The sequence below is a fragment of the Meles meles genome, chromosome 10 (genome assembly GCF_922984935.1).
Source record: "Meles meles chromosome 10, mMelMel3.1 paternal haplotype, whole genome shotgun sequence".
NCBI lineage: Eukaryota > Metazoa > Chordata > Mammalia > Carnivora > Mustelidae > Meles > Meles meles.
This window is the reverse complement of record NC_060075.1, coordinates 66,847,728-66,875,383: the sequence shown is the minus strand read 5'-3', so window position 1 is coordinate 66,875,383 and position 27,656 is coordinate 66,847,728. Positions and strand designations below refer to the sequence as shown.

Genomic DNA, 27,656 nt, shown 5'->3' with positions numbered 1-27,656 from the left:
TTACCCTGGTGGGGGATGTTGATAATGCATATGTAGAGATAGGGGATATAAGGAGATCTCTGTACCTTCTGCCCAATTTTCTGTAAACTAAAAACCACCTCTAAGTAATCAAGTATGTGTCTGTGTATGTGTGTGTGTGTGTGTGTGTATACAACACAATACAACAGTCCTAGAACTTGGTTTGCTTGGGGCGGCTCAGTCAGTTAAGTATCTGCCTTTGGCGCAGATCATGATCCTGGGGTTCTAAGATCTAGCCCTGCGTCGGGCTCCCTGCTCATTGGGGTGTCTGCTTCTCCCTCTCCCTTTCACCCTTCCCCCTTACTCATGTTCTCTTTCTTTCTTCTAGATGAATAAAACAATAAAAAAAAAAAAAACAACCTCAGGTTTGCACACACGTACATTAGACTTTCTGCAGGTCACAAAATAAAAGACAGATGACACTTCATTATGGTGGATTCCATTCTATGTATACCTAAAGCAAGGTGATCAACATTTGCAATCTCAAAATATTATGCAAATACCACAAACAAGGAAACACACTACACAAAGAAAGAAAAAACTTGATTCTTTTGTATAAAGACATATTTTATATTGACATGTAACTTGAGCAAACAAATATAATAAACTGGAGTTTACATTTTCCCTCAAAACTATAATACTTCTAGATTCCCACAACATAATTCATGCTGTCGACACCCAAAAGATAGTGAGGCTGGAGGTGGGGATCAATACACTCAGAGAGCTCTTATATGGCCAACATCAGGTTGGCTTCATTTTCTGTCTTCTTCTGCCACTTGCTCCCTGTCTCATGCTCTAGAACAGTGTCCTTCTGACTTTCTCCTGGTCCTCCTTGGCTCATAGTCTTTGCCCAGGCTGTTAATTTTACTTTGATAGCTCCCGCAACAGCACTTGACTTAGCTAGACCTGTGAGCCCCTTAAACAGGTGGGGTCTCCCTATTGCACATGCCCAGGACCCTCGCAGCTCTAATCAAAGTCAGAGTTGCCCAATTACTTGTGCAAATTATTAGATTTCCACCTGCTTCCTGTTCTGTGAACACCATCATGGGAAGGGTCTGAATACATCTGGCATACTACTGGGTGCCCAGAGCCTACTGCTGTGCCTGCCACACAGGCAGCACTCAACACGTATCTATGGAACAGGGGCCCCTGGGTGGCTCAGCTGGTTAAGTGTCCAGCTTTCAGTTTTGGCTCAGGTCATAGTCTCTTGTGAGACCAAGCCCTGCATTGGCTTTGTGCTCAGTGAAGGTCTGCCTGAGATTCTCTCTTTCCCTCTCCCTCTGCCCCTCCCCCTGCTCATGTGTGCTCGCTCTCTCTCAAATAAAATTTTGAAATCAGTATCTATTGAACAAATGAGCAAATATGTGAGTAAGTGAGGGTGTACATGCATGAAATGATGACATGAAGGCAAGTCAAAGAGGCAGATAGGGGAGAGGTTTTTGCTTTCTTTTGAAAAGTAGATGAGAGAGAAGCAAATGAAGCGGTAAAGTGGAAGAATAAAGTAGGTGAAGCAAATTGTTGGGAAAGTAGGAGGAAAGACAGAAGGAAGGTAGAGGGTGGAGGAAAAGAATAGAAGAGAAAGGAAGTCCCAGGGTCTGCTTTGCCTCCTATTATCTCCTGGAAGGGCTGCCACAGCGAAGGATGGAGTGAGGCAGAGGCGGATATGCCCCCCGGAGGGCCAGGCTGAGCAGAGGGCTGGGGTAATTTCAGTTCTCTCCGTACTACCTATAAAGCTTTCCCTTGCACCCCTGAGGATTCAAGTCCCAGTGAAAAGCTCAGCATTATATCACCTTAGTCCCACCACGTTTTACTGGACCCTCTATTCCATTACGAGAACAACCAGTGAAAGAACTGGCTGTCATGGCCGGAGCCAGGAATAGCCGACAAACCTTTCACGGCACGTCCCATCATCTCCTAACGCTCTGATCGCCTTCCCAACCGTCGGGGGGTCAGCACACCCAAGGGAGCTGATGTTACTCATGACGGAGCAGACCCAGGAATCGCCAGCAAGAGCCGTGTCTGAGCTCTCCCCATCTGTTCTCAACAAAGACCAACCCCCACCCCACAACACACTGGAGACCGACTCACCCAATCTGATCATGTAATCTTATTAAAACTATCATTACAGCCCAAATGGCAGTTAGAACTAGTAATGGCAATAGCAGAAGTGTTATCATCTGTTGTAAAAGAAATCGCTCTCTGTTCATTCTCCATTTTGGATGCTCCTCTGACAGGCTGCTGCTGAAGTGACTAATGGTGCTATTTTCTGGCTCACAATATAAAACCTTCTCCGAATAACACGATATCGTCAGCATCATTGATATTTGAAAATTCAAAACCGAAATGGTAAAAAAAAAAAAGAAAAAGAAAAAGAAAAAAAGCAAATTAATATAGAATTTTTTCAATTGGAAAAGAAGAAAGGCCGAGGAGGAATCTGCCAAAAAAGAAAACGAATTGGTTGCTGAGCAGTAGCATTTCAGAAGCAATTCTAAATAAAAATCAATACTTACTCTTAAAACTAGAAGACTCCTTGTGCTGGTTTTCATCCTCTAATGAAATTAACCTTAAAATTAGAAAGAAAAAAAAAGAGTTTAGTAATCTAGTTTTGAAAATTTTGTATTTGTGATACAGCCAGATATTCTGTATAATACAACAATATAACTGCACTTTAATACATGCACACACACATAAACACAGAGTCATTTACATGCTATTCATTTTTTTTTAGATTATTTATTTATTTATTTGACAGACACATCACAAGTAGGCAGAGAGGCAGGCAGAGAGAGAGGAGGAAGCAGGCTTCCTGCTGAGCAGAGAGCCCGATGTGGGGCTCCATCCCAGGACCTGAGATCATGACCTGAGCCGAAGGCAGAGGCTTAACCCACTGAGCCACCCAGGTGCCCCCATGCTATTCATATTTTTAAGAAGAAATACATTTGCTGGCTTTTTCCTCTCCTAAGGCTGATTAGAAGCACCTTAATAACTGAGTTTGGTTTCATCATCAGTCACATAGTCTGTAAATATCTAAATGAGCAGATAGTGTAACTAAGATACTGTACAGTTGTCGCTTTTAAAAACGTAATTAAAAAATTGATGGGCAAATGGGTGTTTATTCTGATTCTGGCTGTATAAGAGAGGAAACCTCAGGAGGTTAGTGAAATTACCTAAGGCTGAAAAGCAGGATCAGTCTCGAATCCAGAAAACTGTCGCCTACTGAACTCTCACCATAGTGATTAATACCACACAGAGATACATCACCACCCTGAGACTCAGCTGGTACCTTCGAACCTCCCTCTAAAGCACCTTTACCTACTGTTTTTGGAAAACAAAACAAAACAAAACAAAAAAAAACCCCTACTTGTCAAATTTCTATTTTATATATATTTTTTTAAGATTTTTTTTTTTTATTTATTTGACAGACAGAAATCCCAAGTAGGCAGGGAGACAGTCAGAGAGAGAGGAGGAAGCAGGCTCTCCGCGGAGCAGAGAGCCCGATGCGGGGCTCGATCCCAGAACCCTGGGATCATGACCTGAGCCGAAAGCAGAGGCTTTAACCCACTGAGCCACCCAGGCGCCCCTCTATTTTGTATTTAAATTAGTTATTAGATTACACTTTTTGAGCTTTTATTTTTTTAATTAATTATTTATTTAAAAGATTTTATTTACCTGACAGAGATCACAAGTAGGCAGAGAGGCAGGCAGAGGGAAAGGGGGAAGCAGGCTCCCTGCTGAGCAGACAGCCCCATGTGGGGCTCAATCCCAGGACCCTGGGATTATGACCTGAGCTGAAGGCAGAGGCTTAACCCACTGAGCCACCCAGGTGCCCCACTTTTTGAGCTTTTAAAAATAAAGTACTAAAATAATGGAGAAACCTGAAACTAAGGAAAACTAATCAAGACAGTCTTGGGTGTCTCCTTTCTAAGTAAAAGTTAATACTTTATTTTGATTACAGTGACATATATGGTGAAAGGAGGGTACCAGCACTCATTCTAGGTCCTGCCTCTTACTGCATCAGGGGCTTGGGCAGCCCCTTAACTTCTTCTGAGCCTCACTGCCATCATTTAAACAATGAGGAAATGCTGGCATTAATTACACAAAGGGCTGTTGTGAGAATGAGTAGAGATAACATATAATAAAGCACCTGACACTGCACTTAATACACAGTAGGTGCTCACTAAAGGGTACTAATAAGCATTACTATTATACCAGGAATACATTAAATTGCTTCCCCCCAAAATAGTCAACTGTATTAGTTTCAGATCATTCTATAGCTGTTCTCACAGTGAAAACTTGTCTTTGTTTTATATTAAAGGAATTTTCTAGTATTTGCTTTAAAATTAAAAAGGCTTGAGGTGCCTGGGTGGCTCAGTTGGTTAAGACTCAATCTGTCTCTTGATTTCAATGTGGGTCATGATCTCAGGATTTCATGCATCGAGCTCCATGCTCAGTGGGGAGTCTGCTTGAGATTTTCTCTCTCTCACTCTCTCTCTGCCCCTCCCTTCACTAAAAAGTTAAATAAATAAATAAACAAATAAAATTAAAAAGGCTAATACTGGGTGCAAACACTTCTATGGGACCAAAATACATATTTGAAACTTTAGAAACACAGTTAAAATAAAAGCCAGGTGTTTTTTTTTTTTTTAAAGATTTTATTTATTTATTTGACGGAGATCACAGGTAGGCAGAGAAGCAGGCAAGGAAGAGGAGGAAGCAGGCTCCCCACCGAGCAGAGAGCCCAATGCGGGGCTCAATCCCAGGACACTGGGATCATAACCCGAGCTGAAGGCAGAGGCTTTAACCTACTGAACCACCTAGATGCCCCAATACAAACCAGTCTGACCGCACAATTATCATCTAAATTTTTTTGTTTGGAGAAAGAATCCCAGATGGGGGGAAGGCAATCCACTTTCCTAGGTCAGCCAGTTCAAGACTAACCCTATTCCTGCAAGCCCTGATATCTCAACAGAAAAGATTCATGCTGAAACCTCCTTGCTGAACGAGGTCAGGACACATCATGCACCACAGATGTTGAGAAATTTGTCTCAGTATGTAAAAGTGGCAAGAAATGGAGATGGAGCAGTCACTTCCTGCACTCAAAACTGCTCTCTGCTTCACAGAGGAAAAAACAGAAGGTCTGAACAGTAAGGAAACAAAATGTCAGAACCCAACACTTTTGTATGATGACACCTTAGTACTCAGTATCTCAAGAGGCAATCTCATAGGTTATTCCCTTCTCTGAGAGAAAAGTCAGGGGATTTCTTATCTGGGACAGGATTTTGTAAATGATGGTAACAAAAGGACCAGATTGGGTCCAGAAGCTTAAGAGAGCAGAAAGCTGGGGCTGAGGCCACTAGATGGAGAGCCAGAGAGCATTGGAGATGTGTGCCCTTTCTTGTCCCAGTCAACTCTTCACAAGTGTGCTCCTAAAATCTCAGAAACGGTCTCCTATTGGGATGAGTCCTGGCCAAGCAGGAATATGTGCTGGACAAGTCTGGGCTTCATCTTAATATATCAACCCAGAGAAGTGAGAAATAAAGCAATTTGCTTGTGTTTGAGACCCCAGCAGATTTGGTCAGTGAGGACTGTGCTGCTCTTGACTGTGGAAATTAAGATTTTGCCTAGAGAAGCAGCCGGGACTTACTGCCTGGGTTCCTCCACGGTGGCCTCTGCACTTTCCGGCTGGGTGATCTTCTTCCTTTCTTCTTTCTCAATCAGTTTTTTCATAGGGTCTTGTAAGCTCTTGATCATAATAATGAAAAGGAAAAAAAGAAAAAGAAAGATCAATTAAAAAAACTCAATTGCCTCTGGTCCAGAAACCAAACCTTGAAGTCAAGGTTAGGGGAGGTTATCTTGAGCCTATCAAGTAGAGAGAAAAGAAATTTTAAATGTTCTCAGACCTGTCCAAGAAGTACTAGCCTATAAAGGAGAATTGTTTTGCCACTAGATTTATGCTTTCCGCTTCGTGGTAAGTTATTCAGAAGAAGGCCTTTTGGCTATTGCTAACTTTATTTTCCATCTTCAACATGTAGCAAGATAAACATTCTGTTCTGCTTACAGCCCACACACTGACAGAGTAGAAGCTTTTCTCCCCCAAAGATGAGACAATTTCATTTTATTTTTAATTTTGTTTGCGATTTTATAATCTAAAAACAGCTTTTGAAAAAATAAGAGAAAACAACACCCTTTTTTAAGGAAAAAAAAAAAAACCCAAAAGAGTGGCTTAACATATTGTGACAAGTTAACTCCCACGAGTGGACACAGCAGGTGCATCCAGATCTTGTAGATTAAAAATGGGTGGGAATCTGTTTCTGGAACACAATTTCTTGGAGTTACTGTTCTCAAGTTTTATTAAATATTTAAGGAAAGACTTTAAAAATCCAGTGCCTAAAAACCGCACACCAGTGGCAAAGCCTGAAAAAGCAAAACATTTCCATTATAACTGAATAATGAGTTATAAAAAGAGACCTCTACTTGTGGTCCTAATTAAGTCACAAACCTACAAATTACACAAGAAACATCTCAAGACACTCAAACTGCTTATAATCGTAGAACCTTTAAAATCTTTCCTTTGGGCCTTCCTGTCTCATTCTCTTTCCCCTTCCCCATCTTTCTCTTTAGTGTGACCCACACACAGAAGGTGACAAGCACATTTCCTACACCAACTCTGACAGATTTGTGATGTCTAGATGCAGGCTGGATGGAGATAATTTGGAGACAGAGTCTTTGCAGAACAGGGCTAGGATGGATGGCAGTGCCTGTTATGGATGCCAGGTGGACTCTGCTGTTATGCTTTGTCTCACTTCCTATACAGAATAATTTCCCTGTAACACACAAGTAATCATGTTACCGTTTTTCTCGAGAACCCATAGTAGTTCCTTATTTTTTTCTACTTCTAGTCTAAACCTGTTCATTCTGCTTCTTTACTCAAAAAAGTTCTACCTATGTGTCCACCCTCAAAATTGTGATCAGTCTTTGCAAAGCTCAGATCCATTACTGATATCTTCCTTATTCACTAAGCACACCAAATTCAAGAAAGTCCTTCCGTCTTCAAAGTGCATTTACAGTCTTATTCACATTTGATTATATCTATTCTGAATTATGTTTTGCTTCTTAAAAGATATTTTTCACATTAGAAAAATAAGAGAACCACATGTAGAATGCTTGGAAAATTAAAAAGGAAAAAACTATTCATAATTTGATTTCTCCCCCCAAATTAGTTATTATTTACATATATTTCCTTTCTGGTTTTTCATACTCATACTACTTACATATAATTGGAATCATTGCATATAGATGTCTTCTTAAGCAATATAAGATGTGTTGGTATTTCATAATTATAAGGACCTATTTAGCCAGAACGCTTCCATCCATCCATTAAACAAAAACTTTGTTTCACCCTTAAACTGTCCCTGCTCCCCTTCCCCCAGGGGACTTACTTAAAAACAAGTCCCAGAAACCAGCCCCAGGTAACAAAGCCGAGATACAAGGGTGGGTCAGGCCAGGTGGAGACATCCAATCAGTGGGGGGTTGCATACTGTCTCCCTGGTTACCAAGGAGTATGGGCCCCACCCTTTGGGAGCCTTTTGGGCGCCAATTCTAACCAAGGTGATAGGCTAGTTCAAATATCTACTATAGGGTGAATTGTAATTCAATTGGTCACTTATGTGTGACCTAACATGACTGTGGAGTTTCCTGTGTGTGTTACCATCTCATTGGCCACCTGTGCGTGGCCAGGCATGACCACATGGCCTTTGCCCTTAAAAGTTAGTCTGTGAAACAGAAAATGGTCGCCCTCTCTTGTAAGAGGTGCGGCCCCGAACGTTTGGTTTGATTCTTGATGCTTGGAGTGAAATAAAGCTTTGCTTGACCTTCATTTTATATCAGTCTTGCTCCTTTAATCACAGACCCATTATTGGGGGGCATATCAATAATAAAAAACATTCCTCATCAGAGTAGAGAATATAAAAAAGATTTTATATATCATAAACATTCAATATTGAATTAAATATACATTCATTTACCATTTTTCTAATATAGGGCCAAGGTTTTTTCACTGAATATATGTGCTATGATTGGAGTTCTGAAGCTTTTTCTTGCATAAAGGACATCTCAAAAGCATTGCCATCATTGGTAATGACTATTTCTGGACATTTAGATTAGTATACTCAGTTGACAAATAGTTTGAGAGCATTTACCAGGAGCCAGGTGCTGTTTTGGGTGCTGGAGATACCATAGTGAACAAGATAGACAGAACTACTAGTTACCGATGAGTCTAGGCAGGGAATTAACATGGGGGATGCAAAGTGACTGGGTCACTACTTCAGTTAGCAAGAACATCCTCTCTTGGAAGTGACATTTCAGCTGAAGTCAGGTGACATGCTGGAGCCATCCGTGTGCAGCTCAGGGAGAAATGGAGGCCTGAGGACAAAGGCCTAAAGGAAGGAATAGCTTGACTTGGTCGAGGAACAAAATGAATCCACTGGGATTATAATGTAGTGGGTAAGAGTACAAGTCTTAGTAGATCAAGATACAGAGGTCAGCAGGGGTCACACAGGGACAACATTTCTTTACTCACATTCATCAATATTTAACATTATGCCCCACTGCCTTCATCATATTATTTTGCCCTTTACATCTCTCCAACACATGACCACTAAATGGGACCCATAATTTTCAGCTGGAGGGGGGAATGTGGTAAAGGACAGTACTGGAACAAACAAGGCAGCTGGAATATGGACTGTAGTCTAGATGTTCTTCTTTTTTAAAATCATATGCCCCAAAGCTTCTGGTAAAAGCTGGGCATGTGTGTATGTGTATTTTGGAAATACACAAAGGAGAAGTTCAACAGATGTCAAAGACTTACTCTTTTCAATAGATCTGCCAATCACAGCATTTTATTCTCTCTCTCTCTCACACACACACACACACACACACACACACACACACCTTCCAGCAGCTTTTTTTTCCCCAAAGAGTGGTCCAACCCTGGTCAAAGTGAAGCCGAGAATATTTTCGGCCGAGGTTCTGATGGCCCCAAGATGCACTTTTCAATTCTGTGACGCTTTGTCCAGGCCTCCTGGTTTGCTCAATTATCTTCTCATTGCATTTCCTTTTTCTCAGTCAGCACTAGGCAGGGCCTGGACATGTCTGCTTCGGCTGGCTGTGTCTAGCTGCCACAGGGCTTGCTTAAGCTCCTGAGATGCCCTTGACAGCTCCATGGTTATCATCCCTTCTGTCTCCAGCCTGACCTCCCCTCATAACCACACTCCAGCAGCTCTCAGACAATCCCTTTGTAATGTAAACCACTCCTTCCTCCTTTTCAACCCCTTCCCTGTTGGGCCATTAGCAGGGACTCAATTGTTGGCTGCCTGTCACCACAATCACAGTTAAGTCACTATTGTGCTTCACCAACAGAATGGCTACAGTTCCAATTGCTACTTTATTATTAATAATTCCTGTTACATTTTCTCCTCTCTGCCTGCTATTACCATTGTCCCTATAACAATCTGGCTATTGCTACTCAAGAGAGGTGCTAAATATGTTCTTGTTGATTGATAAATTAATGTACCTAGGGTTAAACTTTAAGGTTAAAAATTATAGCTCTTTAGCCAGGAAGTCAAAGTCTCAGGGGAAAAATAGGAAAAGGCTTAAAGAACCACAAGCAAAATGAATCCTGAGCACCAGTGCTTATTTATGAAAGGTAGAATTCTGAGCTAAGGGGAATCTTATGTGGGGAATCTATCATTAGCTTTATTGAGATACAATTTGTGTACCATAGAATTCACCCATCTAAAGTATATGATTCAGTGGTTTTTGGTATAGACACAGAGTTGTAGAACCATCACCACAGTCAATTTTAGGACATTTTCAAGGGGCATCTTTTGAAGCAAGAAAGAGTTTTAGATCAAACTGAATACTCCTCTATTCAGTAAGGGGGAAAAAAACCCTCAACAATATATATTCAATTTGTTTCTTACAAAGATGGTAAATGATACAGATAATAAACTTAGAGGCACTTAGAATCACCACAGAGGACAAATCATGTCTGCTTTCCTCTTTCAACAAGAGTTCCTGGGTGTGACTGTCTGATACAGGATATTCTACATGGTGAACCAGTGCTTTCTCCAAAGTTTGGTGGAAACGTTCAAGTGGGGGCCATGGTGGAGGTGAATTCTTCACAGTATTTTAAAGTCCACAACTCAGCTGAGAACACTTAACCCTACAGCATCCGTCAAAGGCAGGGGTGACAGCATTTTCTGTGTGACATGAACACCTGCTCAGGCAAAACGAACCTAAGAGGCCCGGCTGATTGCACAGACTGGACAGGCATCAGATGCAACGATTTTGAATCAGTGGCTGATGGCAGCCACTGATTCAAATCCACGTCCAGAAACGAAATGTCAAAATACTCTGTTTCTAAATCCCAGACCCACCAGGTTCTTCATTAAAACTGCTTGTGAAAATCACTACATATTAGCAGCAATACAGCATCATACAAGACTGAAAGGTTTTGAACAGAGGAAAGAATGTCTTTAGACTAAGTAACCTTTCTCTGTTTAAGGCTGCACTGACATGCTAATAGTTTCCATCAATGCTTAAATGGTTTCAGGAAGCACACACACAATATATAAGATCAGCGTGACAGAGGAAATGCGCAGACGGAGCTTGCAAAAGTGTCTTAGAAAGGAAACAGCTTAATATAATAATGGGAGTTACTACTTCCTGTATTAGGAAAATAAAAGCAACAGCAACATTCATCTGAATGAAAGCAAAACTACTCAGCAAAACAAATTTCACAGACAAAAGGCTGGCGGCCAACCCTAATACAATGACCTAAGTTTAAGTTTAGCCTTGACAATCGAGTAACATTTTTTCTAATCTTTAGTTACGACACTTAATTTTCTTAGGCTACTTTCCATTAATTATGCTGTATGCATATGAAGGTGCCAAATGATTGTCTATAAAAGAAAACAGAAGTGCTGAAAATAGTGAGGCATGGTTAAAAGATGGTGAAGTCAGTTGGGTGTGTGTATGTTTGTGTTTATATAATTGGTAGCACATGAGGAATAAAAGCAGAGGCCGTGATGATGTGTTTGACACACACTATTCATGGCCCTTTAGCATGTCCCCAGCCTCCCCACCCACACAGTTATGAATCTGTAAAGATACTATACAAGGAGCATTGCTAATCTAGGACCAGAAGGTACTCTTGAATTATACTGTAGAACAAAAGGTAAGAACAGAGAAAAATAAACACAATCATAAATAAGATATATTATCTTGTTCTTTAAAATACGATGGAAAATTATTACTGGGAAGGCGTCATGGTGTCTTGGAAAGAGATGCACTAGGAAAATAGATCAAGTAGTGCTGTGACATGGAAGAGGTTCTTCACCCCTTGGGGGCTTTTGTTCACCCTTCAGAACAATGGAGTTAGTGACAAGTATACCTTCCTTGGAACGCTGAGGATTAACGGAGATAATGTTTCTGCACAGTATCAAGTTCATAGTGAGCAATCAAACTGTGCTTTCTTATCAACAATTTTTAAAGGCCTAAAAGGAATTAGATGTCTTTAAGGTCTCCTCTTGTGTTAAGTGCTGCACTCCATGTTTACACATCTCACAGTTCCTGGTTTCCTGATACGAAATGGAGACTCAGGCGAAGTAACTTGCTTAAGGTCATTCAACCATGAAGAGGCAGAAGCAATATTTGATTCCAGGTCTTCAAAATTCTACAATTAGTTAAGAAATAGTATCGAATAGCTGAGCCAAGAACTGAACTCCTTCATATGAGGTGCCCAAGGAGATGAAGGAGACTCTATTCCAAACTCTAAAAGAAGGGTCCTAGGTTCCTAGGTATCTGAGGGACTGACATACAGACAATGGTTTTCACGTATGTGCAAACCATTGAAATGAAAGTTTACAACTGGACTTTTTTAAAGGTGGCACTTGTGCCTTCTCCCGCCCTCCTTGCCTCACATCTGGAAGCAACCCCTAGAAGAAATGACATGTGGCAGAGTGGGAAAGGCATGAGCACCCCTGTTCCCAGATTATCACATGCTGGGCATGGGGTCTTGGGCAGATGACTAGACCTTTCTGAGCTTCGGTTTCTTCATTTGAAATATGGTGTGGGGGGGTTACCCAAGTAGACCCGACTTCTCAAGGTTATTTGAGGGTAAAATACATGTACTTTCTATATGTTAGTGCTGAACCTAACAGTATTATTAATTATAATATCCAACCTTGGCACATTAGAGTCATGCATACCATGACAAATTCTCTGAGACGTTACTTCACCTCACGTTTAGCAGAGTCTCTGGCATTAAGTCACTACCCACATAATGATAATATTTTTCCTTTCCCCTTGAGTAAAAGTAATGGAATGAGAAGAAGTGGAGGATGGAGAGGAACCTTACCGTTACAAGGAGAGCCTGAGCTCCCAGCTGCCTGGAAGAACCAAGGCCAGTCATCACCAGGGATGGACGAATTGATGATCAGCCACATTCTGGCTCGTCCCCCTCAGACTTCAGTGGTGGCCATGGTCATGGTCAGCTCCCCCTACCCCCTCCTCTCCCATAGACTTGGATGCATCTCAATTTTGCAATGATCTGGCCTGGAGCAGCTTAAGGGAAAAAAACATTCTGCTAAACGCTGTGTAAAGTAATGACACTGAGAGAAAACTTGAAAGTCTACAAGGATATTCTGGATGCTCGCCATGAATAATTGCCATGTTGGGACTGGCAACTAAAATAGCATTGCAGAGATATTTACCCAATTTTCATAAAAACTATTATGGCTTTATTTTCAAAGCAAGTAACTACAGAGCCGTGTGGCTTGTCGGTAAATGTTCAAGTGATTAACTGAGAAATGTGGAGGTGGGTGGAAGAAGGCTGTTAAGCATACAAATCGGAGAAAAACAAAATTTAGAGAAGGATGTTTTTGAATTGTGAAAACTAAAAGCATTTTGGTCTCCAGAATGATGTTCCTTATAACAGGGCTAAGTCCTAGACCCCAAGAGAGAGGAGAGGGAACATTGGCACATCTGTTTCAATGGTTATTTTTGAACATGCCCAGAGTTAGGTTTTCAAATTCTGGTTTCCTTAGTTAAAATCCTGGCACAGGGCAAAAGCCAGTTGCAAAGCCAAAGTGCATTTTTTAAGAATTAGCCCTGTTGCAGGGTGGGAAGCCTCCCTGCCTTTCTTGCTTGCAGGCCTGCCCTGACCTCTTCTATCCTTGGGAGAATTCTCTCCGCCCAGACCTGGGCCTGCAAGGCCAAAGCACAGTTTCGAAAATAGGGCTGCCAGAGCATCTGTGGCCGTCAGGAAGAGAATAGGTTATCCTGAGCAAGGTCTGTGACAGCTATCCCACTGCCATTCACAGCCTTGCCTATGAAATTCACTGCAAAACCAATCATCCAGGGTGAAAACAGTAAGTAAGAAAGTAACTTATACTAGGCTACAGAACCTGGCAACCTCAACAAAACCCTCTGTTTGTATCGACACTGCCAATGGCTGTCTTCTGGATCCACTACAGAATCCTTGATAAATCCGTCCCTCTGTGGGGCCACTGTGGGACTACTGGTGCCACCAGCACCGCCACAGAGCTGGCAAGTGATGAGTCAAAGTTTAAGCCACGTCTGGCTGTCTGCAGGGCTTGTGACCATAGGTACTTTGCTTTATGTTGTATCTAGAGTCAAACACCTACCTATTTTTCCTGCTAAAAATACTGGAATGGGGGCACATCACAGAAATCCATTTTACTACTGGCTGTTTTCATTATATACAGGCGCTCTGATCTCTTTTAAAAAAACACAGGAGGGGGCACCTGGGTGGCTCAGTGGGTTAAGCCGCTGCCTTTGGCTCGGGTCATGATCTCAGGGTCCTGGGATCGAGTCCCACATCGGGCTCTCTGCTCAGCAGCGAGCCTGCTTCCCTCTCTCTCTCTCTCTGCCTGCCTCTCTGTCTACTTGTGATCTCTCTCTGTCAAATAAATAAATAAAAATCTTAAAAAAAAAAAAAATACAGGAGGACGTGCCTTCCCCTCAAGCAGCTCCCAATGGGTGTGTCCATTTCTTCAAAGGGCCCCCAGGGCTCACTTCTCAATATAGACAAGTAACTCAACCCACATAATGGGGAGAAAAGACCACTGATACAAACAGAGCTTTAGATTTTTCAGGGAAAAGCTAACTCCACTCCGGAGGGGGTTTTTTCCTTTTGCTTTTGCTTTTTTGTTTTTATTTTGCTTTCTCTGAAGCCTGTTTTGGATCTCTGGGGAAGTGTGTAAATAAACGGCATCACAGAAGGATGAGGTAAACATGACCACATCTGAGGGCTGGTAATTTAAGACAGGGCACTGTTTTCCTCCAGACAGCATTTCATTTAGCTTTCTAAAAAAATGCTTTAAACTCATAGTCTAAATTACTTTCACTAAAAAAGTGACAGTACTTTTGAGATATGGCTAGAAATATTCCATTCCAATCTCCATGACTATTTCTATCATGTGAAAGTCATTCTCGGATGATCTGGAATCAGTCTAAAATTAACATATTAATAATAACACATGCAAAATACCTATGTTTAGTAGCATTTTAATGAAACTAAATATTTACTGTTTGAAAATATGAGATTAGAACATTGCTTCTTTTATTAGGAAACACTTAAAAAGATGGTCCTCTCCACTTTAAATTTGAGCTTTGCTGCATCCAGATAAAAAAATTGTAATATTAAAAAAATTTGTATTATTAAATTTCAATGCTAAATTTCCCATAAAGGTAAGATGCTACAAAAATCTATTAATCATAAAACTTAAATGATGAAGGATTATGTCAATAAAGGTACAATTTACAGAACTACATCAAGCCTGAGTAAAAAAGCAATAGCAGTCACAAAAACATTATCACAAAATATTCGCAAAATGCCAACATAGTCACTTGGGTATTTTTCAAGTTGTAAGAGGTGGAGACTCAATCCATTTTTACAATAAAATTATTTTGGGAAAGAATGACACATTTTCTAGAGAAAGCTTCATTAGAAATAAAACTTCAAACTTCTGGGGCATGAGTTATACCCCTGTAATTCTGCAGCAAAAGACTCTTCCCTCCAAACAGGATGCATCTAGTGTTTAACACATTAATTATCATCCTTCATCAAGCATAAAACTAACAGTCAGGAAATCCAGCTGCAGTGGCACAATTACCAACACTCAGAATACACCCTGTAGCAAAGAAAACAAATGGGTTGCTTTTCATTAACAGAGCTTGGCCAGCTTCCCCAAAGACAATGTTTTCTTTCCAGCCAGAGTCCCAGAAGCATTTTGGGGACTATTTGCTTAGGTAAATCCAGAGAACAAATAAACTGTGAAAATATATAAATTTCAAAATATCCATTGTCAATATATATATAGTGCCATTCAGAAGAAAATGACATATATTGAAAATGACTCAATCAAATCAAAATCTTTTAAAAACAAGGCATGTTTAAAAACATAGTAGTGCAAAATGTTGCTAAGTCATTTAATATCTTCATGCTTGATGATGATAGATAAAATATTAGTGGTTTTCATTTTCATGTTTCATGACACACAATATGTAATATTACACAATATGTAATATGTCTGTGTGTATGCAATAATGAGCTGTGTGATCACAGGATTCTATTATATAGGTTTAGGTCCATATAAAGAAAATAATTAGTGACTAGCTTGTGATTCTAATATAACATCATTGAAAAGCCTAGATAACTAGCATTCTAGAAAAGTAATAACAGCCTAGTTTAGTTGGTTGATTACTGGACATTTAACATTCTTAATATTACTGTAATTATATTACACTTTAACAGATATATTATTTTTACTGAGTTTATATTACAATTAAACCATAAACTGTTATTCAAAGCATAATTTAAGGAAGACTCTGGGGATGTAAAAGGCAATGGATAGTCATGTGCCCAAAATATTTGTAATTATGTCCTGAAACACTGCCATCAAACTTTCACTAACTGCTCTGCCCAGAAATCCTCTAACATAATCAGCTTGATCCTCTCTGCACGATAAATATCATGGCAACAATTAAAGAGCCATATTTTCCTCGGCACAGGAGGCCAGGGAGACACATAAGGATTCTTCCATGCTTGTGGCACAACTTCAATTTCATACTGTACTTTACATGTAATTAACTCAAACCTGAACTTCTTTTAAATTGTATTTGCAGAAGGTGTCATTCCATCTTCCCCCTAGCTGATTTGAGTTACGTACAGTTGTCTTTCAAAAGACAAACTTTGAAATTGTATTTATTATAAAATAAAATCTGATGCACATACCCACCCTAAAACTTAAAACTCTTTGCCTTATCAAAGAGTGACGGGACTCTGTTCAGGTCTGTATAAGATGTGAAGAGTGTAAGTCTTTTTACATCATTTTAATCAACCTGGCTTGGTCAGGATAGCTGCTTCCTAAGGTGCTGAAAGTGGTACTAAATTATGGGGAAGGAACACAGTCCCACCAACAAAGGTAATATTGCTGATGGGAAAAGGCTTTGTGTTCACTGGATACAGAACATTTGGCTTGACAAAGGAGGATATGTAAGAAAGAAAAAGTCCCTCCCTTCAAGTGCTTACAGTCCAGCTGACAGCAAAAACGGGGCACATTCTGAATCTGGTTACCATGCAGCATGTCAGCGAGTGCCAATAAATGAGCAAATGACCAGCTGACGGGAGGATTATGAAGAACAAACCTCACTGGCCAGATGTCCTGTCTGGAGTTAGGGCAGGTGCGTCTCAAGGTGAGTGAACTATTTTGGGTTCCTCTTGGGACTTTCATTTAAAGGGCCAGGGTCTTAAAACTTCTGTCTTAGTAGTTTATAGATGCAGTGACATTATAAACATCTCAAAATCAGAGAGATGTTTTAAAGCAAGCAAACAAACATACAAAAAAAAGCAAACCCCAAAACCCAAAACCAAACAAAACCTTTTTAATGCTTTCTCAAGCAAGGTGATGATTTATTTACAAATTGTCTGAAAAATTAGAAGGAAGGTAATTTCAAAGTGATCTTTAACAAGTTCTTTCCTGGTCTTTTCCCCCCAAAGATATGACCTAGCAACAAAGTACTTAGCTTTCTCTCATTCTCAAAATCCTTTTGGAAACCAAGTCACAGTCTTCGTGACATGCATTCTCCCTCAGCAATGAAAATGATTCCACATTCAGTTGCAATCCTGAGAATTAGATATTTTGCATAGATCCCCTTTGAGCTGAGAAATCACTGAGTTTACTTTTCAACTGGAAAATATTCCTGTAGTCTTATGGAAAAAATCTAATTCTGCATTAGATGATACTCACAGAATAAAATGACAGTTGTCAGAAGTAACAGAGGAAAGGAAAATACCTTTTCCAAGTGAACATATGTGAATTTAATAATTAAAAAGTAATAGAGTATATTAGACTTGTACAATCTTCCTTTTAACAGCATCATATAAGTCATTTAAAGATTTTTAAAAAAATTTATTTATTTGAGAGAGAGAGAGAGATCACAAGTAGTCAGAGAGGCAGGCAGGGGTGGGGGGTGGGGGATGGGGGCTGAAGCAGGCTTCCTGCTGAGCAGAGAGCCCAATACAAGTCATTTAAAGAAGCAGGACCAGTTCCCACAATTCACCTTCCAGTAATATGTACCCCAAGGTTCCAGCTGTGTTTTTGTATTGCTGTGATGAATACTGATGCAGTAAAAGACTATACTGGGGGCAGGGCTCCTTTGACATTGGGAATCTGTTGCAATAATGATGATTGCTGCCATGGACACTCTTTGTGATGTAAACAAAACATTACTTTTCATAAGATTTTCTAATGGCCTCTTTAGCTTTCATACCTTTAGCGTAGTGAATTCATATGGTTGGTAACCTTTGAAGCTCTCGTGGATGGCTGCCATAGTATGAGAAGTTTTCTCCCAAAAATGAAGCAGAGTGGTCTGTAAGGAAAGACAGTACAGTTATTAATGTTTTGAACACCCAGTTCTAAGCCACAGGCCCTGGAGAAGGGTGCCCATCTGTGCCTTTTGAGGCCCTCCCAAATAGGATTCCAGCTCATCTCTGCAACCTTGTTTTCCATTACGTCTCTCTTTATACCTTGTATTTCAGCCAAACTAAATGCTTCCCAGTTCCCCCAGTACTGCCTCCCATGGCTAATAATGCTCCACCATTTTGGGACATTGTTCTGTTTTTTTTTTGTACTTGTCCCATGTGATTCATCCCCCAAAACCTAGGGATCATGATCAATCTACTTTTGTGATCCCTCCACTGATTCAATTTGTCCCTCTTCAAACCCTCACTGGATTGTGTAGAAATTACTTCACTTAGCACACATACCTGCTTTTTCCTTAAAATAGAGAAACAATATAGTCAGACTGTATATCCCTACCTCTGATTTTCTTTTGAAACTTTAAATTCCTTGAGGACAGGGAATTTGGTCTCATTAATTTTTACATTCCCTACAACACCCAGGATCTAGCCTCCCATACTCAGTTGGTACCCAATAGCCCTGTTGTTGGATATGAGAACTATCCTAAAGGAAGTCAAGCTAGAAGGAGACAAAAATTAATAGTTCCTTGAATTATGACAACCTCATGAGTAAGTGATGGTGCCACGGGAAATAGAGGCCACACATGGAGTTAATTCAGAGGAGGCTTTCTGAAGGATGTGATACTCAGACTGATACATCAAACAAAGGGGACTATGGAAAGGTACAATGGAAGGGAAAGGCACTCAGGCAGACGGAACCACCTAAGTAAGTGCAGGAAAGTGAGAAAGTGCAGTGTGCGCACAGGAGAGAGCTAATAGTCAGTTTGAGCACACTGTAGGTCTACTAGAAGGGAGAAGTGTGGAAGTAAATAGGGAGCAAGACATGCAGAACTTCATAATGCCCAAACCATACTTTTAGCTCCAACACCATCTTTCTGTCCCCTTAAACCTTGTAATATTCTTCGTTTGTTGTAACCAACATTACTTTTTTTTTTTTTTTTTACCTGGTACGTTGCTAGCATATGAGACAACAGATTGCATCGGCTTGCTCCAAGAAGATCCACTTTCTGACATACATCCATCTTCAATTTGTCAAAGCTTTTTTTGGCAAGGCGTACTTGTGTTTGTACCTATGAAAGTAAAAGGGGACTTTTGAGCCACTTAGACTCGTAAGTGATTAAAATTTGCCAGAGGGAAGACCCATAGTGGGCTTCTCTCTCTCATACAAGAAAACACCTTTGAAAATTCCAGGCAAATGAGAGGATCCTACAACATCCGTTCTTTACCACCAAAGGACTTCAACAACAGCTCTGCAAATGATGATATTACGGCAGATTTGCCATCCTATTTTTGTCAGTTGAAAGTTAAAATTCCTTTCTTCTCAGAGCATTCACTAAGTGACCGCAGTGGGCAGAAGTCTGGAAACATGCACGGTGGCAAGGGAATAACCTTCACCCTGTTGTTGTTTCCCTATATTTCTTTGAAGCTGACTTCCCGTATATTCTTCAAATAGCTTCACTAATGCTAGCATGTTACATAACACGGTACATTTGTTAAAAATAAGAAAGCAACACTGACACAATCCTATTATCTAAACAACAGACTTTTATTCAGATTTGACAAGCTTTTCCACTGATGTCTTTTCTGTTCCAAGATCCAACCGAGGATACCACATAAGAGAACAGTAACACAGCCTAAAAAGCTGGTAAACTTTCAACTTTTTATTACTGAGTATGTACATAAGCAATTCTCCCCCCATCTCTCAGCCATGCAATAGTTCAAAATGGAGTGAGGTCAGTAAAAGATTCAAAAATGTTAATTCTATACATTATTTGATAATTAAATGGAAGATTTTCAGGGGCGCCTGGGTGGCCCAGTCGGTTAAGCCTTGGACTCTTGATTCCATTTCAGGTCATGGTCTCAGGGTTGTGGGATCGAGCCCCTCATTGAGCTCCATGTTCAGTACAGACTGCTTGTCCCTCTCCCTTCCCTCCTCCCCTCCCCCCATCATGCTTGTGCATGCTCTCTCTAAAATAAATACATCTTTTAAAAATAGGTTTTAAAAATAATATAGTTACATTAAAAAGGGTAAAGTCACAATTTCTCCGTCCTCCAATCTGAAGCATCACCACACTGTATTTTAGCCAGGAAAGCCAGTCAAATACCATTTACCTCAGATAATTCATTCAGTTGCAACCTGGGAGTAGTGTCGATTCATTAGTGAGAGTTCTTTACCAGGAGGCAAGGATGATGTCTACCTCGATCACCATTGCATGATCGGCACCTGGTGACCTGGTACAGAGCAGGTGCCGAATACATATTTGGTGATGGAATGAAGAAATTTTCCAGGCCATTTCAAAAGGTAAAATGCCTAAGTACCATTTTAAGTATAACCTTTAAAGTTGTTTTAGAAATGATTTTATTTTTGTAATAAAAATAAACATGAAGATTATTTGATATAAAAGTTTTTATATTTGATATAAAACTGATACTACTACTAATATTCACAGTTTACAAGATTATGGGGCATTATATAATCATAGTGACAAATGATACAATTATTACCATTTGTAACAATTTAACAATTGAAGCAATTTAACAATAGATACAATTCACAATTAATATAATTGATACAACTGAATAATTAATATAATTCACTCACCACATGCCAGCCATTCTCTTTTAGCCTCTGTTATTACCATCGCTGACTGCTGAGGGTAAGAGGATTTATGTGTGGAAGTAACTAATGAGCAAGGCTGCCATTCCAGAGTAGCCTGCCTAACTCCAAAGCCATACTATTCTGGCTCTCAAACAACTTACACTGGTCACTGGAAAATCAAGAAGCTCAAAACTATGATTCTACACAGAAACCCAATTCTATAGAATTGGAAAACAATGAGCCAATGCATTTAACACCATTTTGATAGGATTAATATCCTATATGAATAAGGTCTTATATCTGTAGCTATATAAAACATTTCCTTAGAATTCCTCTGAATTTCTGGTCTACGCGGCCAGGAAAACCAGAGCATAGAAGCCATCTAGGTGCTCCTAAACTGACTATACCATAAACTTAAATAAATCCCAGAGCTCAACCATTTCCCACTGCAAAGTGGAGAAACTAGAGGCAAAGATGCTTGGGAGCACAGACTATAAAATGAATTTAGAATTAGTTAAAAGTAGTGATTTTCTATCTTCCTTTGAGAGGACTAAGGAGACGCAAAAAAGAAGACCCAAGGTCCAGCTTTGTGCAGTGGCAGTACTGTAGCCAATGAGGTTTATCCGAGGCATGGTTATTGCTAATTGAAAACCCAAGTTCGAGAGGGAAGACGTGGGAGAATGTGAAGAAAAAATGTCTCAAAGCATTTGAGATCCTCACTGCAAGCCCCCACTGGTTCACCAGTTGCTCAAGCCAGGAAGACTTCCTCAGCTGGGATCCTGAGAGGCATCTGCCTCCACCCTTTTCTTCTGAAGGGAAAGATGAATATGGGTATGAACTTTCACATATGCATTCATTCAGCACATTTTTGGTGAACACCTATTATAGTATCACGAGTACTGTTAGGCACTGGGGACTCTATAAAGGAATAAGTCTTGGGTCAGTAAATAAATTAACTAATAATGAATGAATGAATGAATGAATGAATAAAGCAAAAGGTCAGTACATACTTATGCATGAATGCACTTAGGAATAAAGACCCCCTAGTCTTCTAGACAGACAGATTAGCAACAATGGGAAAAATATAATAAAACTAAGACTGCAGAACAGAGGTAGTACAGAGAAGGGATTGATTAAAGCTGGGAGTGGTGTAGGGCATGAGGGTAGGTTGATGTCATTAAAGCCCCTAATACTGGCCTCCCAGTATCCCCACACTTTGCCCTTTAACTTTGTAGGTCCTCCCACTGTGCTGACTCGGGGTTTGGCAAGTGACTTGCTTTGGCCAGTGAGATGTTAACAAATGTGATGAAACTGGAAGCTTGGGAAAAAAGTTAGCATGTTTCCACTTTCTTGCTCCTATGAGATGGTCATGAGAATATGCCCAGGCCATCCTGAGAATATGCCTGGGCTGGCCAGCTGGAGGGCTATGAGAGTCTTGTGCATGCAAGAGACACAAGGAGGGGAGCCCAGTTGTCCCAACAGATTAGCCTTTGGCCAGCTGACCCACAGACATGTGAGGGAGGCCACCCATAATGAGCAGAAGCCCTTCCTACCCCATAGCTGACCACATACTCAGGAGTGAGCCTAGCAGAAACCAGAATTGCCCTGTTAACCCACAGACTTGTGAGTGATAAGAAATGCTTATTGTCTTAAGATACTGAATGTTAAGATGGGATCAGGAGGGAGACAAACCATAAGAGACTCTTAATCTCACGAAACAAACTGAGGGTTGCTGAGTTGGGGGGGTAGGGATAGGGTGGTTGGGTTATGGACATTGGGGAGGGTATGTGCTATGGTGAGTGCTGTGAAATGTGTAAGCCTGATGATTCATAGACCTGTACCCCTGGAGCAAATAATACATTATATGTTAATAAAAAAAAGATACTGAATATTAAGAGTTATTTCACAGCATTATTGTGGCCACAGATAACTGATATAAATGATAAATGGGTGAACAATAAAGGCTTCTGAGATGGGGGTGAATATATGAGGATGAATAGGAGTAAAAACAATAAATACAAGATACCCAAAAGACTGGCCTGCTAATGGGGAGGCTCGAGATCTTCTATTTAAATGTGAATTAATTTGGGGGGCTGTGGATTTTGTTTTTTCCTTTACGTAGATATTCTTTCATCCTATAAGAAAACTTACTTCAGTTGCCTATAACATAAAGCTCATGAATTAATATACTTTGAAATGTGCCTTATTTTGTTTAAATTTTGTAAAGTAATTTTAGAAAGCTAGAAGAAGACTTCAACACTTGACCCAATAAGTTCTGAAAGGCCATATGTTTTGTGTGTCAACAATGATTATTAAAATACTTAATGCACTGCTGAGTTTCCAAATGTTGAGTCCTTTCCCTGCCAAACTAGGAGGATGTTACACTGTTGGGCATTTTGAATATGGTAAAGTTCATTTAATATTTTGTGCTCCATGTCTACTTTCTAAAACACATTTCCAGTCTGCAGCCTGAGGACAAAGCACTGAGGACACAGTCAATCATAGGCCACCATCAACAGTCTAATTTCATATGCCTCCAGATACACTTAAGTAAAAATGTTTTGATTATTATTCTTTCAATCCCAGATAAATTATATTCAATTACATAAACATCTTGGGGAACTCCTGTGGTTTTCAAGGTTCTTTAAAAATATCTTCAAATAAATGTACTCTTTGTCTATTTCTTAGTTTTATTTGTTGCCCCACCTTTCTCCTCTTATTCTCTAAGCTCTAGGAAATGATTACGCATATTAAACTCCCTTTAGTGTGAGTCCTGCCTTCCCCAGGCTGCAGAAATTAAATTTACCAGAGAAGGGAGCAATGTCTTCAGTGCCAAAACTACAAGGTATTTCTCTGTACTTATTTCTCCTAACCTGAAATTCTACCTCTTAGCCCCAACTTGAACTACGTATGGTGAACTCAAAGCTATTTATCCTCTTATTTCAATCTGACTGCCCCATCCGTTGGGAAAGGTCTTCATAATACTCCACAACCAAAAAATCTGAGAGTGGTTTTTAAATTTGTGTGTGTGTGTGTTTTCTTTCATTAAAAAAAAATAACAAAGCAAAACTATAATCCTACTTTTACATTTTCTTCCAGGAAATGGTTCTGCCTCCCACCATCCATCCATTCAATCATTTAGCAAATATTCACCAAGTACCTTCTTAATGCTGGTAGTAGTGAGTAAAACAGAGGTGCTCTCTGCCCTCATGAAGCTGACAGTCCAGTGGGGGTTCTCACATCAGTGAGGGCATAATATCAAACTGAATGAAGGAAAGCCATACTGCCCCACAAGAATGATTTACTAAGGTATCTGACGAAGAGAACATTCTCCAAGAAAGCAGTGCTCAAATTCTATTCAGGACTGAACATGATTAACTATGCAAGAATATGCCAGCAGAGAAAGGAGTATATGCAAAGGCCCTGGGGTGAGGGCAATTAGGCAGGTCCCTGAAAGCAGTGTAGCAGAAGGATGGTAAGAAATGAGACAAGAGAGGTGGGCTGGGGCACGTCCTAGAGCAGATTCCTTAGAATTTTATTTTTATCCTAAAAGTGGCAGAAAGGCAATGGAGGCCTTTAAGCATGGGAGAGACAGAATTTTATTTTCAGTTTAAAAAGTCCACTCATTATAGTATGAAGATGGATTGGAGGAAGGAGATGAGTGAAGATGAGGATGGGGAAGAAGGATGAGGAGAAGGGGAGAGATGACGGTGACTTTAGACTTGGGTAGTGGTACTGATATACAGAAAAAAAAGTGCTCTGATTCCAGAGATAATTAGGGGGTAAAAAAGGCAGGACCTAGTGAGGGATGAGATGTGGAGGGTGTGGAGGATGACTCCTGTGGATCTAACCACTCCAAATCCAGTATCATCATCTAACTTGCTTTTCCACCAGATGTTTCTACTCATATCAACTTCTCACAGACACCTCACACCACATCAAAATTCTTGGTTTCTTGCCCAACCAGCTCTTAATACTCCTCCCTCATTAAAACGGATTTGTTCACCATATTTTCCTCTGAGGCAGTGATCCTACATCCAGAGAAAATTTTTAAGATCAGAGAATATACCAATTATTTCTTTTGGCTTTTAGTTATAAGATGCCACAAGAGAAAGTCTAGCCCATCTGAAGTCGCTTGGAGAAGAAAATGTCAGATATTTGGCTTCATTAAAAGATCTTTTTTTCTGGCCAATGAACCAAGACCTCTTGAGGGTAAGAGAACCAAACACCTTCCTGAATCACTTTACTGTATCACTTGATTGCATCATACACTTAACCATTGGTGAGAGGAGCAATTTTGACACTGTATTATGCATGGAAGTATGTGTAAGAGACTGTGTGCATCATGCATGTGTGTAGGCAGCCAACTGTTGACTTAGGAGCAATCTGTTTTTTGGTCTTCCCTCAACAAAATCCTCCCTCCGTTTTGAAAAAATATTCCTTCCCTTTATTCTAATCATGTGGTTTAAATGGGAGCTGGTATATTCTTTTATAGGGCATTTCTCCACTCCCACTGACTGGCCCAGGGAAGGCCATCTTAACCCAAGTTGAGTCAATCATAACGCATCATGGTTGCCTGATTCAGGGAAAGGGCGTCTGATTCTAGCTGGATGAATCAGAGCCCTTTTTAAAGGATTTTTGAACTTGGAACAAGAGTTTCATATCAATGGAATAATACAATTTAGTCTAGTCTTTTTGTGGCTGGATTATTTCACTCAGCATAATCCCTTTGAGATCAGTGTTGTTGCATATGTTAGCATTGTGTTCTTTCTTATTTCTGACTTAGTATTTAATTGCATGGATACAGTGTAATTTGTATATTCATTTGGGTTTGGCTATTTTGAATAAAGTTGCTGTAAACATTTGAGCATAAGTCTTTGTATGGACATGTTTTTCATTTCTCTTGGGCAAATATCTAGGAGTAGGAATGTTAGGTCTTTTAGTAACTGTGTATTTAATTTTATAAAAAATTGCCAAACTGTTTTCCAAAGTAACTATCATTTTGCATTCCCGCCAATAATGAATCCAAGTTCCATTTGTTCCACATCCTCATTAACACTTGGTATTTTCAGTCTTTTAAGTTCTAGCCATTCTAATGAATGTAGTCATAGTCATTATGATTTTAATTTGCATTTCTCTAATGACTAAAGATGCTGAAATTCTTTTTTTTATGTCTTATTTGCCACTTGCATATCTTTAGTAATGTACTTATTCAAATCTTTCCACTTCTTTAAAAATTAGGTTTGCCTTTTTATTACTGAGTTATGAGTTCCTCATGTTCTAAATATAAATCCATTATCGGGCATAAACTCAAAAATATTTTCTTTAAATCTTTAACTTGCTTTTCACTTTTTCTTTCTTTTTTGTCTTCTCAAAATTTTTTTAAATTTGTTTTTATTGAAGTGTAATAGATACACAATAACCTATTAGTTTGAGGTGTACATCAGAGTGATTCAATATTTTTGGACATTACAAACTGATTCCTACAATAACCCTTTCATTAGCTTAATGGTGCCTTTTGAAGAGAAAAGTTTTAAATTTTGATTATATCTAATTGGTTCTATATTTTCCGGTTTTTGTGTCTTATCAAACCATTCCCTAACATCATAAAGATATTTTTCCTGTGCTTTTTCTCCTGGAAATTTAATATTTTTAGCTATTACATTTGGTTCTATGATCCAGTTCAAGTTAACCTCTGTAGACGGTGTGAGGCAGGGATATTGGTTCATTTTGTTTTCCCCAGAAGTGGATATCCAGTTGTTTCAGGACCATTTATTGAAAAATTATCCAATTGTCCATTACATTGTCTCTACATTTTTGGCAAAAATCAACAAGCCTTTATTAAAGTGTGGATCCATTTCCGGGCTTCTTCTTGTATTATTTGATCTATATGTCTATCCTTATACCAACACCACACGGTCTTGATTACTGTAGTTTTATAATGAGTCTTTAAGTCAAGTAGTATAAACCCAATGACATTTTCGTTTTTTCTTTTTGTTTCGGTTGTTCCGAGTTCTTCATATTTCTATACACATCTTTGCAACAGCTTCTCCATTTCTTCAAAAAAGCCATCACGCTATTGATAGGATTACACTGAAGCTACAGATTTACTTGGAATTGACATATTAACAATATCTTTAGACTGAGGAAATGGTTTATCTTTCTGTTTACTGAGTCTTTTAAAATTCTCCTAGCATTTTGTTTGGTTGATGTTAGTGCACAGGCCTTGACATTTTATTAAATTTATTGTAAAATATTTCATATTTTTGATGCTATAAAAACATAAATTTAGAGTTCCAACTGCTCACTAAAAATATAATTAATTTTTGGGCACCTGGGTGGCTCAGTGGGTTAAAGCCTCTGCCTTTGGCTCGGGTCATGATCCCAGGGTCCTGGGATCAAGCCCCACATGGGGCTCTCTGCTCCGTGTGGAGCCTGCTTCCTCCTCTCTCTCTGCCTGCCTCTCTGCATGCTTGTGATCTCTGTCTGTCAAATAAATAAATAAAATCTTTTAAAAATATATATATAATTAATTTTTATAACCTAATCTTATATTCTATGATCTTTTTAAATTCAATTATTAGTTTTAAAAGCTTTTTTTTTTTTTGGAGGTTTCTTAGGATATCGTCTCTAGATAGATAGATGGATTGATTGATGGAATTATGGATCTGTGTAATATATCACGTTATTTAAGATTATAGGCAGTTTTCCTTCTTCCTTTCCAATTTATATGTCTTTATTTAATTTTCTTGCCTTATTGTACAGTTTTGATAATGTTGAAAAGAAGCTGGTGTGAGCAAACATACTCGCCTTGCTCCTAATCTTGGGTTGGGGTTGGGGGGAGGGTTTAGTCTTTCATATTTAAGTATGATATTAGCTGTACATTTTTCATACATGCCCAATGACAGATTGAAGATGTTCTCTTCTAATTTTAGTTTGTTGAAAATTTTTATAAGAAATAGATATTGGATTTTA

The 27,656-nt window shown here is 39.5% G+C and overlaps 1 protein-coding gene and 1 pseudogene across 14 annotated transcripts in view; one reads left to right on the top strand and one right to left on the bottom strand.

The window, feature by feature from the left end:
• Nucleotides 1–27,656, bottom strand: part of ICA1 (islet cell autoantigen 1) — a 144,028-nt gene that overhangs the window by 23,197 nt on the left and 93,175 nt on the right. For all 14 annotated transcript variants that reach the window (XM_046020678.1, XM_046020679.1, XM_046020682.1 and 11 more), the window contains 4 exons: nucleotides 19,027–19,152; nucleotides 17,875–17,973; nucleotides 5,663–5,760; nucleotides 2,529–2,581 (listed from right to left, as the gene is read on the bottom strand). In XM_046020678.1, the coding sequence (XP_045876634.1) occupies nucleotides 2,529–2,581; nucleotides 5,663–5,760; nucleotides 17,875–17,973; nucleotides 19,027–19,152 (376 nt within the window). The remainder of the gene's footprint in view (nucleotides 1–2,528; nucleotides 2,582–5,662; nucleotides 5,761–17,874; nucleotides 17,974–19,026; nucleotides 19,153–27,656) is intronic.
• LOC123952347 lies at nucleotides 21,265–21,347 on the top strand (annotated as a pseudogene).